General features: G+C 36.4%; 1 protein-coding gene across 1 annotated transcript; it reads right to left on the reverse strand.

Moving 5' to 3' along the window:
• Positions 1 to 12,158: 12,158 nt before the first annotated feature.
• Positions 12,159 to 15,774, reverse strand: LOC134668562 (uncharacterized). The gene is made up of 2 exons (XM_063526012.1): positions 15,667 to 15,774; positions 12,159 to 12,559 (listed from the first exon to the last, which is right to left on the reverse strand). The coding sequence occupies exons 1-2, from the start codon at positions 15,701 to 15,703 to the stop codon at positions 12,174 to 12,176; spliced, it is 423 nt and encodes a 140-aa protein (XP_063382082.1). The 5' UTR covers positions 15,704 to 15,774; the 3' UTR covers positions 12,159 to 12,173.
• Between the last annotated feature and the right edge of the window lie 2,926 nt (positions 15,775 to 18,700).

The following is an 18,700-nucleotide window of genomic DNA, read 5'->3' on the forward strand; positions in this document are numbered from 1 at the left end:
CTGAACGCGTCGCTGTCATTGTCACTTTCCATAGTAAAATGAACAGCAGTGCAGCTGTCGTTGGAAATGGACTGTCACCTTTAGAGACCCAGTAGGCAATACAATGCTCAACAATATACTAAAAGTTGATAGAGTTAGACCAAGCTAAGTTGGCAGCGATTTTGATAGCACAGACTGCAAGTGTTATTTAAACGTCATAATAAATAACACTTGCACAGTCTGGGCTATCTCGCTGCAAACTTAGCTTGGTCTTACTCTAACGGTTTCTGACTCTGAACCAAATAATATAATACTCACTCTGAACTATGTTCCCTTTAGGGAGAGTACTACTTATATTACCGATATCAGCCAAGCCAAAGCCACTCACGACCCCATTTCATTATCGGGGATCGTTCTTAGGTAAGTACCTGTTAACGACCATTTTATAGAAAAACAAATCAGCTGCTTAATTAATACGTAAGTCAGGCCGTCCCTGGCTCTTGATGGGAATCTGCCTTTGACGTGCGGGAATGGAGGAATCAACCGTTGGTTGTAATCCAAATCTCTCCTCCGCTGCGCTGGATTACAAATTACAACCAACTGCTAGGTTGATTTCCGCACGTCTCCTCTCATCTCCGCCTCAGTGGAAAGGCAGCCTTAAATAGTTATTTGTTTTACAAGGGGGCAAAGTTGTTGTTTAACCTCTCGTGCTAATATTGATACCCGAGCAAGCGAAAGATTCCAAAATTGAACCACGAGCGTAGCGAGTGGTTCGAAAAATGAAATCTTGAGCGTTGCGAGGGTTTCAAAGCAAGAGGGTTAAACAAAATTTGCCCCCGAGTGAAACACAAAATTTTTCACCACACCAACCCGAAGCAAATATTAAATGTAATATATCAAACAAAATCAAACCAAATCAAATCCAAATGAATGTTATTAAATATTTATCATCCAAAATCATCATCTAAAAGTCAATTCTACCAGCAAACATAAGAAAACAACTCAAAATTTGCATTTGATTACTTTGCCTCACATGTGGATAAAATGCAACTTTGCTATTCGTTTTTGAAGTGCAAAGTAATTCTTTCCGAGCTGGTGTGGTGAAAACTTACTTACTTAATGCCGTGGCGTAGCGACCACGTCGGTGCGAATAAAAAACTCGCTATGTGTTTTTCTACGATTTTTTGATTTTGGGATATTTGAATTCCTTTTTAAATTTCCCGTCGACCCACATAAATATTTTTGTTATATCTTTATTAGTTTTGAAAATAAAAATCCGCTATGTGAAATCAGAACAATATTTGTCCCAAAAATAACAGAACAGAAACAAAAAAATAGCTATGTGATCTTTTAGCACATCTCGTAACGATATTAAATGCCTTTGTTTTCCGTCGAGGGTGATGGCGATAATGTTGCACATGGCGATTTATTGTAGAATGGATTACCTGACATAGACCCTAAAATCCGCTATGTATCAGCTATTGTAGAATGGATTACCCAACATAGACACTAAAATCCGCTATGTATCATCTCGCGTACTATGTTAAGCCCCCTCCAGACTATGCGCGTGAATCGCGGGCGAAGCCGCTAACGCGAGTGTGGAGTCGATTTCGTTGTCTGCGAAAATCGACGCCACACTCGCGTTCGCGGCTTCGCGCCGCGATTCGCGCACGAGTGTGGAGGAGGCTTTACTTTGGCAACAAATCGCTATGTGTACAAACTTCACACATGACCATTTAGACCAGCGGTGGAACAAAAATGGGTTTTGATAACATTAAAGTTTTTTCTTTTTTGATATGTTATTGTAAGCATGTTAAATAACATTCATGTAAAAAGTTAGAAAATTTTAGGTGGAGCGTTCGGCCATATTTAAATATTTCAATTTTTGCTAAATAACTATGTAAATATAAAAATAAAGTTACAAAAAACTTTAACATATTCAATAACACTTTAATTTATTCACAATATTCGGTTTTTAGAAATCTGGAACAGCTGCTTTCTGGTGAACGTAAAAACACGAATTATTATGCAAATACAGAATTAGAGTAGCTGATATTGCAAAATTACGATATTATCTATCAACTTAGTATACATGTAAAAAGTTAGAAATGTAGACAATGTGCTTGTCTAGATATTGATTTCTGGTTAAGCAGTATAGCCAATATTGAATTAAAGTTTGTAGAGTTAATATTACACGGTCATAATAAAGATCTTACTTCTCACACAAAAGATTAGAAATATAAAATCACGGCGACACTAAATACTGATACGTAAGTATGCATTCCGAGCTTATATTAAGTTACATTTCAAACGCGCGGCGTTTTCGCGCGCCGCGCTGTGCGCCGCGCTGTGCGCCGCGCTGTGCGCCGTGGCAGGAGGCAGCGATCGACGGTCGCGGGCTAGCGGTTAGCGCGGTGCCCTTAAAAATACGCAAAGCGTTTATAAAATTATTATCAATGGTAAATAGTTATTTTACACAGTACACTAATGGAAACTTACCTTCCCTTATTTATTTCTATATGTGCTAGGGATTGCCCGCGGTTTCGTTTACGTAGAATTCGTTATCGTGTTAAGTATAGAAATAATAGATATATTTGAAAATTATTTTAGGTGCATTGTCATACAGATAACTACCCTTGTTAAAGTATTCTTCAAATTCAATACACAGGTGTCATTTCAATATAATTTTGCGTAATTTGGCGCTTTTAGGTTATAAATGACCAGCGACATATATTTTTTAAGAGCGATCATCTCCGATAATATTTACTTTATTATAAAATCAATTTCAAACTAACGTTATTCAATATATATCATTTTAACGTCAATATTACCAACCAACTGATCCTATTTACCTACGGAAACAACTCAAAATTTGCATCAAATTAAATGCCACTTTTCTTATCCGTTTCGAACAATCAAGAGGGCCTTTACGAGCTGATGTGGTGAAAATTTTATTTAACCTTCGTCCCTTGAAACCTTCACTACCCTCAAGGTTCAACTTTACGAACCACTCGCTACGCTCGTGGTTCAATTTTAGAATGTTTGAATTTGTGAATGTATTTCCTGCCTCGCACAGCCAAACTGTGGAATGAACTGTCCGATACGACCTTCAAACCTTCAAAGACCCCCATCTTAAAGGTCGGCAACGCGCTTGCAACCCTTCTGGTGTTGCGGGTGTCCATGGCCGGCGGTAATCGCTAACCACCAGGTAATCCGTCAGCTCGTTTGCCTCCTATTTAATAAAAAAATGCACGAGCGGTTAATCAACAACTTTTCCCCTTGTAAAACAAATAAATAAAGTAGGTGAGGTGCAGGCATATGAGGCCCGGCGGGTAACAAGGCCCAGCATTCAAAAGTAGCAGTTGCTCCCTATTATTCCCAATTATTCTGAATTTCTACTTGTTGCTTAGAAGGCCCACTGTCAGTGCAGGTAAAAAGGTCCAGTCCCGGGCCTTATTGAATGTATGAGATGAAATATTAGATTAAAATATTTTAAGTAAATTTTGAATATTTTTAATCTCTTATTAATAAGGTCGATTTGAAGAAACTTCTATGAAATTATGACTTATAAATAACACTTGCACTGCGTGGGCTGTCAAAATTGCTGCAGACTTTTCTTGGTCTAACTCTAATAATGTTTCACTTGCTTTATTGACCTAAAGACGTTTTAAAGAATCAAAAAGTCTAATAACATTGAGGCACTTATACTTTTTAAAGGTACTGCCTTGTACTATTTACAAGTGACTTTTTGTTGTTAATACATAGGTTTTCTAGGTACATCTGGTTTGGGGCAAAGCAGCTGACATACAGACTATATTTGTCTTACAAAAGAGAGCCATTCGTTCTATATATAATTTAAGGGTGCGTGAATCATTAAGAGAACTTTTTAAAGAAATTAATATTTTAACTGTAGCTTCCCAATACATATATGATAGTATTATTTATGTTGTTAAGAATCTAGACTCCTTCACTAAGAATTCTGATGTCCATAACTATAATACTAGAAATAAAAATAAGCTTGCTATCAGAAAGTTTCGTGTTCGTAAAGTACAGAAGTCATTCGTTGGGCAATGCATTCATTTTTATAACAAGTTACCTGAGGATGCTTTAAGATCACCCTTTCCAGCTCTTAAGAATTACTTAAAAAAGTCATTGATGTTGAAGGCTTATTACAGAGTCGAGGACTACTTGACAGACAAACATGCATGGTCCAAACCAGAAACTGTAATAACGACAAGTAGCAATTAAAAATATTGTATTATGTGTAGAGTTAAAGGTGACTCAGCTCAGGTAAGAAAGCACATCAAATTGTATGAAAGCATCTCATAACAATCAGTCAGATTCATATAATATGTATTCTCATTTCTTTTATTGATTTTAATTTATTTTCCTTTTGTAAGATTTGATATGTTTTCTGAAAGAGCTACGTATTTGTGATTTCATGTACATATATGTTTATTTTTTATATCAAATTCTATAAAGTTATGTACTCACTGAGTATAATTGCATGAATTCTATAGTAATTTAAATTGTATTTTTCTTAATTACTCGTAATGCATGTTTCGTGTGTTGTTGTGTGGGTTTCGTCATTACCAAACTAAAATGGAATTGGGCAGGACATGTTGCTAGGCAGAGTGATGGCAGGTGGACTAAAATGTTAACAGAATGGTGGCCGCTTTCAAATGAAAGAAGCGCCTGGCGTCCGTTGGCTCGTTGGGTGGACGACATCCGGAAAATTGCGGGTCACTGCTGGATGAGATTAGCTCAGGACCGGGACAAGTGGCGTACTAGAAGAGAGGCCTATGCTCAGCAGTGGGCGATAAAGGGCTGATATGATGATGATGATGAATGCATGTTAATTATAAGATGTAATAATGTTTTGAAAAGATGTGTCCCGCCGAGTTTGTTGCCGGTCCCATATTGGGATACCCTCCTCCAATTGAGGGGGGATTTAAATCTTCTCGGGGCAGAGGTGTACGGTTGGAGCCGGTAAAGGTTTATTTGACGTTCATAAGCGCATTGTAATATGCCTACTTGAATAAACTATTTTTTATCTTTTATCTTATCTTTTATCTAGGTAGGTATTTACGATAGAGGTGCGAAAAATAGATATTTTGCAACGAGTGACGAATTTTAAAACACGGCCAAAGGGAGTGTTTTAATGTGCTTATTATAGCACCGGTGTCGTAATGTAGCACCAGATGTACTGTAAAAATTATGTTAAAAGATAATACTTACTGTTACAAATAAATATTTATACTGTAAAAAATTATCCCACCAAACACATTTTCATGTAAATTGTTGCCAAGACGAAACCATAAGACTCGCACTGTCAAAAAGTTGTCAGATCTCTAATCTGTGCCTCTAGTGTAAAAGGGTTAAACTCGAGTTTGGCCAAATTACAAATTTTGCCAGTAAAAGGTTTATTTCATGAAACTACATCTTTTGTGCTGACACCCACTGCCCTATGACTTCTAATTGCTGAGATATCGATTGTGCAAAACGATTAAACTTTTCCAAAAATCACAACCATTATGTTCAAAACGATTTATTTTTATATGATCTCGTTTAAAAAATTTGTAACTTAGCATCGTGTTACGAACGATGGTTAAAGTAAAGTTTAATCTTAGTGAATAAAATACATTTCAAGAAACATTTGGTGTAAAAAAATCAAAATTCACTTAGATCTATTTCAACTACCGAGTCTAGTTCGTGAATGACGGTAAAACTTAAGTTTTTTTATTATTCACAAACATTTTTTAAGACGTCATTATGTGTAAAGGGGTATAAATAATTTACTTTGACCGTTTTTCACGTGAATGGTTCAGTAACCATTAACAATTTCAACAGAGTAATTAAATATATTAAGTCACTCTTTAATTACATTGATATTATTCTTTTTGGTTTGTCTTTTTTACCATCAATCTACAAAAAATGCAATATTTAGTTCCCAAAATGGTTTCTTTACACAATACAAAAGTTCAAAAAGATTTTAGCAACACTAGAGAAAGTGCAGTTTAACCTTTTCACACATTCATAATTTTTGTGAAAAGGGATATAAGTTGTTTTTGAAAGCCAATATTTCCGTTACTTTCACATAAGTCAGGTTAATTTAAATGACAAATTATAATTCACGACTTAAACTATCTAAACTAAAAACAAAAACCTAATTTTTTTAGAAACAATGCAGAGAAAATACGGTTTGAAACGTTTTTCGGCCATACTGAAAAATTTCATTTTTTGAGTTTAACCCTTTTACACTGGAGGCACAGTCTTGTCGAGCCAAGCTTCAAACTCTACAAGCCCTAACTTCACTAACTCTACACCTTAGTCAAAATATGTGGCTTGGCTGTTTCGCTACCGCCACATGGGCATAAGGTGAAAAATTTATCTAATTCATTATTTTTAGGGTTCCGTACCTCAAAAGGAAAAATACTGAACCCTTATAGGATCACTCGTGTGTCTGGCTGTCCGCCTGTGACAGCCTATTTGCTCCGAAACTACTGCACCAATAATTTGAAATTTGGTATAGACATGTAAGTCTATAACCCAAGGACATACATGTAAAGTAAATAACAGAAATTCAAATAAAGGGGTCACTTTTGAGATGAATGATAAATAGAAGAAAAAAAATTATATCTTGTTATATATCAAATGAAGGGGCTCATTGTGAGAATCTTAGATATATTTTTTCATAATTTTAAAATAAATAGTTTAGAAGTTATTTAAGAAAATACAAAAAATGACCCCCCCCCTTATCTCCGAAACTACTGGGTCTAAAATTATGAAAAAAATACACATATTAGCTTTTTTCCTATAGATGACAGGAAAACCTATTAGAAATGTGCAGTCAAGCGCGAGTCGGACTTAAGTACCTAGTTTTCCGATCCCTACGGGTTTTTAAAGACATTTTACTCACTTTTCTCTAAAAAAAAATATATTGTTAAAAATTGTGTAATGTACGGAACCCTTGGAACGCGAGTCCGACTCGCATTTGGGCGGTTTTTGTATTATACTTACATACAATAGTTCTTGTAGAAACGAAACGGCCAAGCCACATACTTTTGGTGTAGAGCTAGTAAAGTTAGAGGGCTTGTAGAGTTAGAAGCTTGGCAAGAGATCTGATAACTTTTTGACAGTGCGAGCCTTATGGTTTCGTTTGGGCAACATTTTACATCAAAATGTTTTTGGTGGGATTTCACTTCTTTTTGTAAGTTGCATATGACAATCTTCCATCCCCTAATTTAAAGGGTTGGGGTGATTTACTATTAAAAATCCTGAAATAAGTATCTGGGGGCATCTGTTACACAATGTACTTCTTACTGATTCCCCATATAAACCCTTCACTCCGTAAGGGTAAACTTTGGGGTTGAAATCTGCCTTCACCCCGTAAGGGTAAACTTTGAGGTTGAAATCTATTCTATATCCTTCCCCATAACAATACCTATCTACATACCAAATTTCAACTAAATCGGTTCAGCGATTATTGATTCCCCATATAAAATTAAACCCCCTCTTCATCCCCTTAGGGATAAAAAATTTCAAGTTTTTGAATTTATTTGTTGTTTGTGTACTAAAACTATCTTACATACCAAATTTCAGCTTCTTAGAGGACTTCAGGAAGTACCCGGTATTGATGAGTGACTCAATCAAGTGACTGAGTCAGTGACGAAATCAAAGTTTTTAGATATGAATAAAATCTAAAGTATAAGAGCTATGCAATTGATATGCTTAATAAGTCCGAGAACTTTGTTTATCTGGTATAATCCAACCCCAAGTTATGAAGGTTCCAAAAAACGACGAAGCGCTTCGAGAAAAGGTAGATAGTGCCCGTGCGCTTTGCTCGTCTTGGCGGGGGCACTTCCGTGCTAAAATATGTTACTACTGTAACTAATAAAGATTTATGTTTAGTTACCTACTACTTTCGCGTAAACTAGACAATTTTTATATCTTTAGTTATTAAGGCCCAAAATAATTATTTTCACTTATTATAAATAAATCCTCCTGATATGAAGTATCAAATATTGTTATTTGTATATGTATAACTCTTAAGTTAAAAACAATAAAATCTGTTATTACCTACTGTCAAAATGATTATTTTTAGCGGGATTAGGTAATACACTGCTAGTGTTCAATAAGGCCGATAATTGGACTTTTATAAAAGGTTTCTTTTCCAAGAGTATCGTAATATTTTTATAACTATTTTGGTATAATGAAGAAACTTAAATAAATGAGAAACCTATTTGAGTGAGTTTTTCATACTTCATATCCTGTTCATTAAAAAAAAAACCTTTTAATTTAAGGTGGGCTGTATATAGGCATATACGGCCCACACGGAATATACAATAAGGTAAGTGAGGCCACTTACCTTATTGTATATTCAGGATGTATACCGTGTAATATTGAGCAGTTGGTTTATAATATACATATTATGATATTGACGTTGAATAGGACAGGACATGACAATAGGAACCAGAAGTAGGTATAGTTGGTCAAACCAATTTGTCAGTAAATAAAAACAAAAAACTATATTCATCCTTTTCTTTTGGGTGCTAGTACTAGTGTAAGTCAAAGATAGTATGATGATTCTCTCTGTCTATGTTTGAAATGAGACAGTCCTTTGACAAACTATGTATAGTAAAAAATAGTTGTGAATATCTTGTACATTTTTATTACAATATTAGTGAAGATAATGAAATATAGCTGTTTTTTTATTTATTTATCGTATGGCATTAACATTACACTGTTCATTCATTACATAGCTAATTTATAATCTAAATCTACATTTTTCCAAGTAGGTGATGGCTGCACTCGTTATGGTCTTAAAATCTTCCACTGGGCCGTCGTACTTTGTGAGTGGGCACTCCAAAACAATATGCCGAACAGTTTGCTTTGGGCAACCGCATTCGCAGCATTCTTGGTCGCTCCATCCCCATTTTTTCCGGAGGTAGGCACAGTGGCCAATTCCTGTTCTCAGGCGGTTGAGCATGCACCAGGTACGGCGTGATTCATTGAAACCAGGCGCGTGGCTCCGCGGGTTTAGTTCAAAGAGATCAGATGGAACGTCTGCCTGCGACCATTCTTCGGACCAAGCGTCGTTCAGGTGGTCAAGCAAATCAATATAGCTGGTCAAGCAAATCTTGTCACTAAAAAAAGGCGCGAAATTCAAATTTTCTATGGGACGATATCCCTTCGCGAATACATTTTTCAAATTTGCCGCCTCTTTCTACTGACAAGATCTGATTGACCAGCTGTAGGTATTTTTACGTAATAAGATATTTTAATTTCACGTAATGTCCGCATCTAATTTGTATATGTGCACGGTAAACAAACAAATGAATGATAAGAAAAGACAGACAGTGTTACTGAGCGGGAGGTGGGGCGAGGGGCGAGGTATAGGTAGGCTATGATAGGCTCTCGAGCGCCGCGCCGGCGACTGACGGACCAGCGCGGCGTATGTATGAATTTCGCGCCTTTTTAACTAGATTTTACTATTACAATGCAAGCTACACACAGAAATTTCTTACTTTCCATAATATGGCTGCGTATATTATTTTATAGTAATAGACTTATTTTTACAGACTCTAATTCAATATTAGATCTTATAGGACAAAAAACGCATATTAATTCTAAAGCATATATCTTATTCTTCTAGCTTTTTAGCTTGCCTATTAACTTAAAAATTTAGATATATTGTTGTGGATTTATTAAACTTTAATTCAATATCGACAAAATAATAAGCTAATTATAGTTTGACAAAGAAGCACGTTAAAAAAATTTCTAATAATTTTACATTATATAGCGTCATACATATTATAAACAATGGAATTTAAACATTGCACTTTAATTCAATATTAAAAATCATTACTAAAAATATATAAATACCTAATTTATATCTAACGCTCGTTCTAACTTTTCATCATATATTGCAAATATGCTTAAAAATATGTCCCATATCAGATAAGTATCACTTTTTCAACTTTAGAATTATCAAAACTTTTAGTGCAAAAATCCGGTCCCACTATTGAGCTAATTCTAATGAACCAAATTTAAGTCGCTATGTAGCAAAATTTGGTTAAAATAATAATATTGTAAAGAATTACATATAAATCTGTTTATTTTCTTCATGAGTATCATGTAAAAATCATTGATCTATCAGAAAAAAAATACAGGCGCAACAAATATATTATAAACAGGAAAATAAACAGTTATTTTTGTCTCCTGAAAAGTAGCTTAAAAATACATGGCGATTTTTTTATTCGCACCGACGCGAAGTGGATCTTGGCCTCTGACACTATAAAACGCCACGCTTCTCTGTCTCGCGCCGTTACTGTCCAAGGGGTCATCCATTAATTACGTCACACGTTTAGGGGGTGGGAGGGGGTCAAGAAAATGTGACATGTTGTGACATGGGGGAGGGGGAAGTCACAAACATTGTGACGTCATTTTAACTTCATCACTAAGTATTCATCAGTAACCGAAAATTAATTAATTTTTTTTTCGCTGTACATTTAAATAATGAGGTTTTGGAAGTAGGTAATTTTCGTTCCTAATTGGTTTTGTGTTATAAAATTACTAATATTTCGTTTACCAAAAACTTTTTTTTTTAAATAATGCTGAGTTAGTATTGACGATTTCGTTGAAAACAAAATTGCCTAAAATGTGACGTCACACCAGGTGGGGAGGGATTTGCAAAATGTGACCAAGTGTGACAAGGAGGGGGGGAGGGGTCAAAAAACCTAGAAATTCGTGTGACGTAATTAATGGATGATCCCCAATCGACGGCACCGAGCTCGTCGAAATCTTTCACGACCTCGTCGCACCAGCGATACCTAGGACCATTGACGTATCTCGACTGGCTTTACGCTACAACGCGATTGGTTGATTGAGTTCACATTACTCGTGCGATTGGTTGACGAGTTCGCATTACGCGCGCTATTGGTCGCAACTGGTTGCGTGATTGGCTGGTATTCGTGAGTAACACCACTGAAGTACCATTTTTATTGCCCCATTAGCGCGTCCTTAGATATTATACGTCAATGCTTAAAACAGATTGTCCCTATTATACGTTTTACATATAATAAAACTGCCGTTTCAGTGTGTCATGTTTATTTTTGGTACGAAAGTGAGTAAACAAGAGGGGGGAGGGATTGATTCGTGAATTATAAGATATAAGTATACACCGCTCACCATCGTTTCTTATTATACAACCAGTTACAGATACTATAATAGGTACAAAATAATTAAAACGTAACAGAGAGTAATAGAGTTCATCTCATAGTAAGTAGGTACTTAAGTAATCAGTAGATTTACTCCTGCCGTTTGAAAACATTAATGTTTATCGCCAAAGTAAAATTTCTCTTTTGCATCTAAATACATTCAGCAGCAGAAATAGACAAGTAGAATAGCATCATAAAAATACTTCTTATTCACTTGTGAAAAGTGTAGATAGTTTTAAATATGTACTACTTATGCGCTTAGCTATTTCTGCTGCAGACTGCACATGCTTGCTAGATAAGAAGTTACCTACTGTCTTTGATTGATAGTAGCGGCACTAAATTCACTAAGTTTTATTGGATGTTTAGTAATAGGGGTCATCCATTAATTACGTCACACGTTTAGGGTGGGTCAAGAAAATGTGACAAGGGGGAGGGGGGAGTCACAAAGTTTGTGACGTCACTTCATCAGTAAGCGATTTATTTTTATTATCTGTACAGTTAATAAACAAGTTTTTGGAACGATAATCGTTTTTAATTTTATTTCATATCAGTTTTGGGTAGTAAAATTACTAATATTTAAAAAATATTTCCAGTAAAAATTACGTACATACTTAATTTGGTTTGCCGATTGTGTTGAAAAAATGTGACGTCACACCGGGGGGTTTGGTTTGCCAAATGTGACCAACTGTGACAAGGAGGCGGGGGGGGGGGGGGTAAAAAACCTTGAAATTCGTGTGACGTAATTAATGGATGACCCCATAAATGAAGAGCTTTTAATAATCTGGGCAATAGGTATAATTGTTCTGAATCTTAAAGTTTCACAACATAGGTAGGTAGCTGAATAGCAACCTATTCCTGTTATGAAGTATAATAAAAATAATCGCTGGAAGTTACAAAACTTAAATTTTGTCCTAAAGTGATAAATTAGAACGTGACTGGGATACCTTACCTACAGTTATTATTTATTAAATATGATCACAAAATGGTACAACCTTGACAACACCCAGGGCACACACGCGTGCAGCATTTTGAGGTTTTATCTTGTGGGCGCCATCTAGATATCATCGACCTCCTTTTATAAGCATTTTTGATCCGCGTTCTATGTCTCTGCACTTCGCATTTCGACTTGCCCGCCCTCTTCCTCGTATATCTGCTGCTTCGGGCCTGCGCCAGTTCGCAGCGGCACCGATTCCCCGGGCGAGTCACAACTTCCATGGCGCTGGGGCATTTCTGCTTCTTCCTGATGCATGCTTTGTAGCACTCGTCGGGCCTCGGACAGGGCGCGGGCCGAGGGCGGTGCTTGTGGGCGCTGCATGACGGCGCGGACACGCAAGGTTTTATTCCCTTTACGGAGTATGTAGCTGAAATGTTACAGTACTGTTAGGGCTAATTTTGATGGCGCGCGAACTTGCATGCGATTTTAGTTACATTGCGGGCTGTTGGTTACGTCCAATTCAACTGACCGATCAAAACCCGTAATGGTATGAAACTCGCATGCGAGTTCTCGCATTGCTCGTCTAAATCAGCCCTTAGGCTACTAGTTTCAACACACTTGAATGATTAAAAGACATTTTTAAGAAATTTCAACTCCGACATGGAGCGGGTTGCACAACTTGCACAACGCACAAGTCGCACAACTCAAGCAAACCAACGAATCGATCACGTCAACCTTTTCGCCGCCACGTCAATGAAGTAATAAAGTGGCATCAGCGCCATGTCAAAAATTGCTCGTATACAAACCTGACCAAAACTACGACCTTGATATCAAGTCGTGGCGTGTGGGGCACGAAATGTTCGGACTTCATATCAAGTCAATGGCGGCGAAAGGGTTAATAGTTATTTGTTTTTCAAGGGGGCAAAGTTTTTGTTTAACCACTCGTGCTATTATTGATACCAGAGCAAGCGAAAGACTCCAAAATTTAACCACGAGCGTAGCGAGTGTTTCGAGAAGTGGAATCTTGAGCGTTGCGACGGTTTCAAGGCATGGGAGTTAAACAAATTTTACCACCGAGTGAAACACAACATTTTTCACCACACCAACGCAAGGAAAATACCAACTGTAAAACATCAAACAAAATGAAATCATATCAAATCCAAATGAATGTTATTAAATATTTATCATCCAAAATTGGCATGATATTACTTTGCCTCACATGTGGATGAAATGCAACTTTCTTATCAGTTTTTGAAGTGCAAAGTACCTAAGCCTTTCCGAGCTGATGTGGTGAAAACCGTTTTTCAGTCCTAAGGTTAAAACGTAAAAATACTTTCGACCCGCATCGTAATAGGTACCTAAACAATAAACCACTTTGGAGTATGAGATAGCAAATTTATTGATTTATTTTAAAGGAACACTTATTACTATTTAAATAGAGGTTTAGAATTCATGCAGAGATTGTCCACGATATAAAAAGAGGTTGTGCATAATTTTATACTGCTAGTTTAGATTTTTTTACCTAATAATAACGTTTTAAAAATTGCAACCATATTACCATACTACCTGTTCGCATGCCTACATATTCCAAGTATTTCAACGTATTTGTCACCTTCTTTGCGTCTTCACCACCAGCGTCTTTTGACAGCCTGTGCTGGTCATCATCTATAGCTGGTCAAGCAGATCTTGTCAGTAGAAAAGGGCGCGAAATTCATATTTTCTATGGGATGATATCCCTTCGCGCCTACATTTTTCAAATTTGCCGCCTTTTTCTACTGACAATATCTGCTTGACCAGCTATACCTTTAAATGCATCCGTAGGTACTTATATATTTTTAAATTATCTACAAACCGTTTTATTCTTTATTAGATTATCTTTTTACAATAATTATTAACATATTAAAGTTGGTCAAGCAAATCTTGTCAGTAGAAAAAGGCGGGAATTTAAAATATGTAGGCGCGAAGGGTTATCGTCCCATTAAAAATTTTAATTTCGCGCCTTTTTATTTACTGACAAGATTTGCTTAAGTATATTATTAAATTATTATTAATCTAAATTTGAGGCTGTAGGTAAGGGCCTCCGTTATTACCTACAGCATAATACATTATATTTAACTGATTTCTCAACTCAGTCCTGTTCATGCTCTGAAAATAATTTCTATTAGGAAAAGTCATGTTCTGGACTAAAAATACATACTTGCACCAAATAGGTACTAGGTATATAGATACTAGGTAGTAGGTACATAAACTACTGTCAGAGCACGGGCTGCATAAGTACCTAAAGAAATCGGTTAACTAATGCATTTTTTTTTGTAAAATCACGTTATTAAAAGTGCAAATCAGCTTATATCAATATATGTATGTATGTATAAGTACCTACAATTTTGGTTTTGCAGTCGAGAAAGTTGTCAAAGATGCTATCGGTACAAACAGTTAAAAACATGTGCCGCGATAACTTCATAAATGTGCACAGACATTTATTTTTTTATATGATTATATGTATATTTAATTTTTAATAATATATCAGATAAAATAATCTGATATATTTTGTAATAAATATGCACAACCACTTTTTATCATGGATCAAGGGGAGTCTTAAATGAAATCGGGATATGGACGTCAGATTATTGTGCATTTTGTGCAACGGCAGGTGCGACGACAGCATTTCACGCAGCAATTATACCAGAGCGAGGCGCACCACGGCACGCAGCACTTATCGCAGCACGGCTGGCAGCACTGCCGGCAGCAACGGCAGCACCACGCCGCGCAGCAGCGCCGGCAGTAGTCGGTGGACTGCCGCGACCTGCCTCGGTGACCTTTCCCCGAACATTCCTCCTGCGATCGTGGACTCCCTTGTCTTCTCTTATAATCCGAATAACTATTCGTCCCTTTCAGCCTATCTTCTCTTATCATTCTTGATTCCCGAGACTTTCTATTAAGGTACTTTTGAATTAACGATGCTTTTCTAGGATTTGAGATATTTTGTCCGTTCAATTTATTACACGAGCCGCATGATGTCCTGGATCTTGTGGCCATGATAGATGTGGCGCTTCGGCAGGGTTTCATGCCTCCTGCTGTGGCTTTCTTCAAACATTCTTCCGGCCTGGCACAAGGGGGTAGCGATCGCCTCGACGGATGGCACCGCGGGGGAGGACATGAAGCGCTCGGGGTGCAGGGCGGGTGGATAGTGGGCGACATCGCAAGCGTTGTTACTCTGAAAACAACACAAGGAATTAATAAACCAACCTGTTACTATAAATAACCAATATGTCAATAAATAGAAGCCAGCATTACGCAACGATTGAACTGCCACTCACTTAAAAATAATAATTAATTAACTTACCTGCCAAGATATATCTGTTCTGGCACCACACTCTCAAAATTACCGGATAACAAAAACACAGCCCTACCTACCTTCTTAAATGGACTAACATTTATAAGCTTCGAACCGACACGGATTAGGCGACAAATTAAGTGCATAAACACATAGTTATGACTATGTAAAACCATAACAAAACATAGATACCTACTCACCTAATTTTGCCGAGGAGGGACCCGAACATGATGACATCTTAAATTGGTAGATCTGGTGGTTGGCCCGAATACACCTCCAGCTTCAAATGTTATACTAAAGTTCAAAGAAAAAAATATACACTCATCATTCATCAGTTCTAGTAAAATCGATGGATAATCCAAGACTTCTAGGCTTCTTCGTTAAAATTTTATACAGCAAGACACCTGTAGTTGCAGGTGGAAAATAAGTACTAAAAACCTTATTAAACCCTTTTTTATTTGCCATCGTATTGACAAACGAATTCACAACTTTGTACAAAAGTTCAATGCCTCATTAAGTCACATAACACTGAAAACCTAGAAAGCTAGATAAATAAGATACCGACAGCAAACGCGCGAACTGTATTGCACACATACGAGGGTAAAACTGAAAGTTTTCTGAATGGAAAAAACTGTAGTAATGAGACCGTCACTATTTATTTTTAATGCGAGCTTTAGGTATTTTTTTTTCTTGTGACGTGTGCAAATTTTCATTACAATAGTGTTACAATAGGATCACCCTGAAAAGTAAACGGCTCATTGCGCCAAAGCCCTTTTTGTACGGCGAATTTGGGGTGTAGGGAGACCTTGGATGAAATTAATTGCCATCAGCTACGGTCGCAGGTGTGTAGTGAATTTTTTTCGTAAAGGAGAAATGACAAATTGTAAATACATTATTAGGAAGCTGATGAAGAAATAAGTCCTACGGTCCGGATGATGTCTCCAGTGAAGTGTAAAAATATGGGTGCATACAACTTACTAAAACATATTTGCCTTAAGGGCTTGTGCACAAATCACGTGAGGCTCGTTAGGGGGTCACGAGAAAATCAAAAAGTGGGTCAAAAAGTAGCCGAAAACACCTCGCGTGATTTGTGCACAACCCCTAACTAGTTCTTAATTCGCTGACATAATAAGCTAGATGACTCATTATACAAATAATATGTCCCATAGCTCTTATGTCAGAATTAAGAACTATGGGATATTTCCGTACACGGCGGGAATAAGTTGATAACTCGGGATATTCTACTGAAGAAATTTGAGCTTAAAATAAAATTAAATAAGGTTCAAATTTCTTTAATTTTTGTCCGCCAGATATCAACTTCCCGCCGTGTACGGATTTTTACACTGACTTGTTGTTATTGTTATTAATAAAGAAATTCCATGTCGAATTAATTAATTAGGTGTCTTGTGTATAAAATCTTTCTACACAAGACAACAAAACCATATTCTTACCTGCTTATCAAAATTCAAAACAACCTTTAGTCGGTGTTTTCTATAGGCATTATCTTTATATTAACCAAGTTTTACTTACATGATTATGGAGTTATTTGTTGTTTTTTTACGTTCATCACCCGTTACTATCATACGGTCTCCCCTATGATTGAACTTTTGTATAGGTAGGTATGTGCTGGTTTGCGTGAGTGGCAGTCTTATGGCAGCTGGCTTCCAAAAATATGTGGACTACCTATTTACTTGCATGCTCCTTTGTACAAAGCTGTCAATAAGGGCGATTAAGTACGTAGGTACTCAGGTAGGTCAATAACAAACTAACCTCACTCTACAAACTCACCCATAATATGCTTTCGTTATTAATCATATGGTGGATTGTCGTTGACTCATAATTTTAAGCGTTGTGATATCCCATTTTGGAGGTTAAGTGAATATTTTTTTGTAATGTTTTTGCGTTTGACTGGATGATTTTTATCTTCTAATTTCAATAACACTGACGTTTGTCATTAATTTTTCTTTTTTCTAGCAGTTTTCATAGGGCCAGTGGGGCCAGTACAAACCAGAGACTATTATATACATACATACAAACATCTACATGTATAGTGGCGACGGTTAGTGCACGCTTGCACTGAGAGTGCTATCAAAAACGTTGCAGACTTATCTTGGTCTACCTAACTCTAGTTGTTTATATAGGTATGTAGGCACAGAGACAAGTGTAAAAATATGGGTACTCACATCATAGTCGAAAATATAATATGTCCCATACGTCAGCGAATTAAGAACTAGAATATGAGACGTATAATTTTTAGTAAGTTATTGGTTATAGAATATGCACCCATATTATTTTATTACACTTGACTGTACCTAGGTACTATGGATCGACCGCAAGGCCTGTTCACTTCCTAAGAAAGTTATGTCCCCAAATAATTGCGCATGTGTGCGCCTGAAGCTTCTATGTGTGCGTTGGCCTCCGAGAAAAAGTTGCGAGTAATAAAAATAAAAACATTTTTCTACAGCAACATTGCTCCCAACTCTGATTTAAATTATCACGAATTTTATACATAATTAATCATAAAACGGGACTTAAAACGCTTAAAACTTAATTACACGCGATTAAGTTTTATAATTGAATATTTGCTTCCAACTGTCTTTATCAATATTCATAAAATATATGGAGGGTAGGTACGTCTACCCACCATAGTAAAAAAAAAATTGTCAATGACTGTCCAACTGCTGTGGATAAAGTTCATAACGAAAATTTTATTTATTAAATCTTTAAATAATAAATACAACGTAGCGGTACAACCACTTAAGACTGTAAGTCTGTACCTACATAGATTACAGCAATGCACATAGAACATGTGCTAAATGCGGAGCAACGGCTGTTGAAGCAGCCAGAGTGAAATTTATACAGCTTTAGTGGGTTCAGAAGGGACCGAGTCATAACGCATCTGGAAAGCGTATTAATTAACCGTGAAGAAATGTGTGAATGAATACAAGTTAGAAATCTGTGTAAAATGCCGTGTGTAAAGTGTAGTGTATCTGTGTGTAAAGTGTAATAGGTAGGCATGCCTAATGTTATTTGTATAATACTGAAAACTTTGTGAATGCGCTTTATTAATGTCTATTTTTATTAAGTTGTCAGGGTTTAATTTTCAGTGTATATTTCTATATGTAAAACATAATACAATGTTATAAACATAAATATGCCTTTTATTTAAATCACTAGATAATACCACAAACAAGGGGTATTTGCATCTTTCATATATTTCGTGATATGAAGATA

This window comes from Cydia fagiglandana, chromosome 11 (genome assembly GCF_963556715.1).
Source record: "Cydia fagiglandana chromosome 11, ilCydFagi1.1, whole genome shotgun sequence".
NCBI lineage: Eukaryota > Metazoa > Arthropoda > Insecta > Lepidoptera > Tortricidae > Cydia > Cydia fagiglandana.

Bases quoted from the DNA above. Each gene is read 5' to 3' on its own strand.
- LOC134668562 (XM_063526012.1), bottom strand. From the start codon at position 15,703: ATGTCATCATGTTCGGGTCCCTCCTCGGCAAAATTAG. The intron at 12,560-15,666 runs GTGAGTAGGTAT...GTAACATTTCAG, and splicing joins TCCCTCCTCGGCAAAATTAG to CTACATACTCCGTAAAGGGA.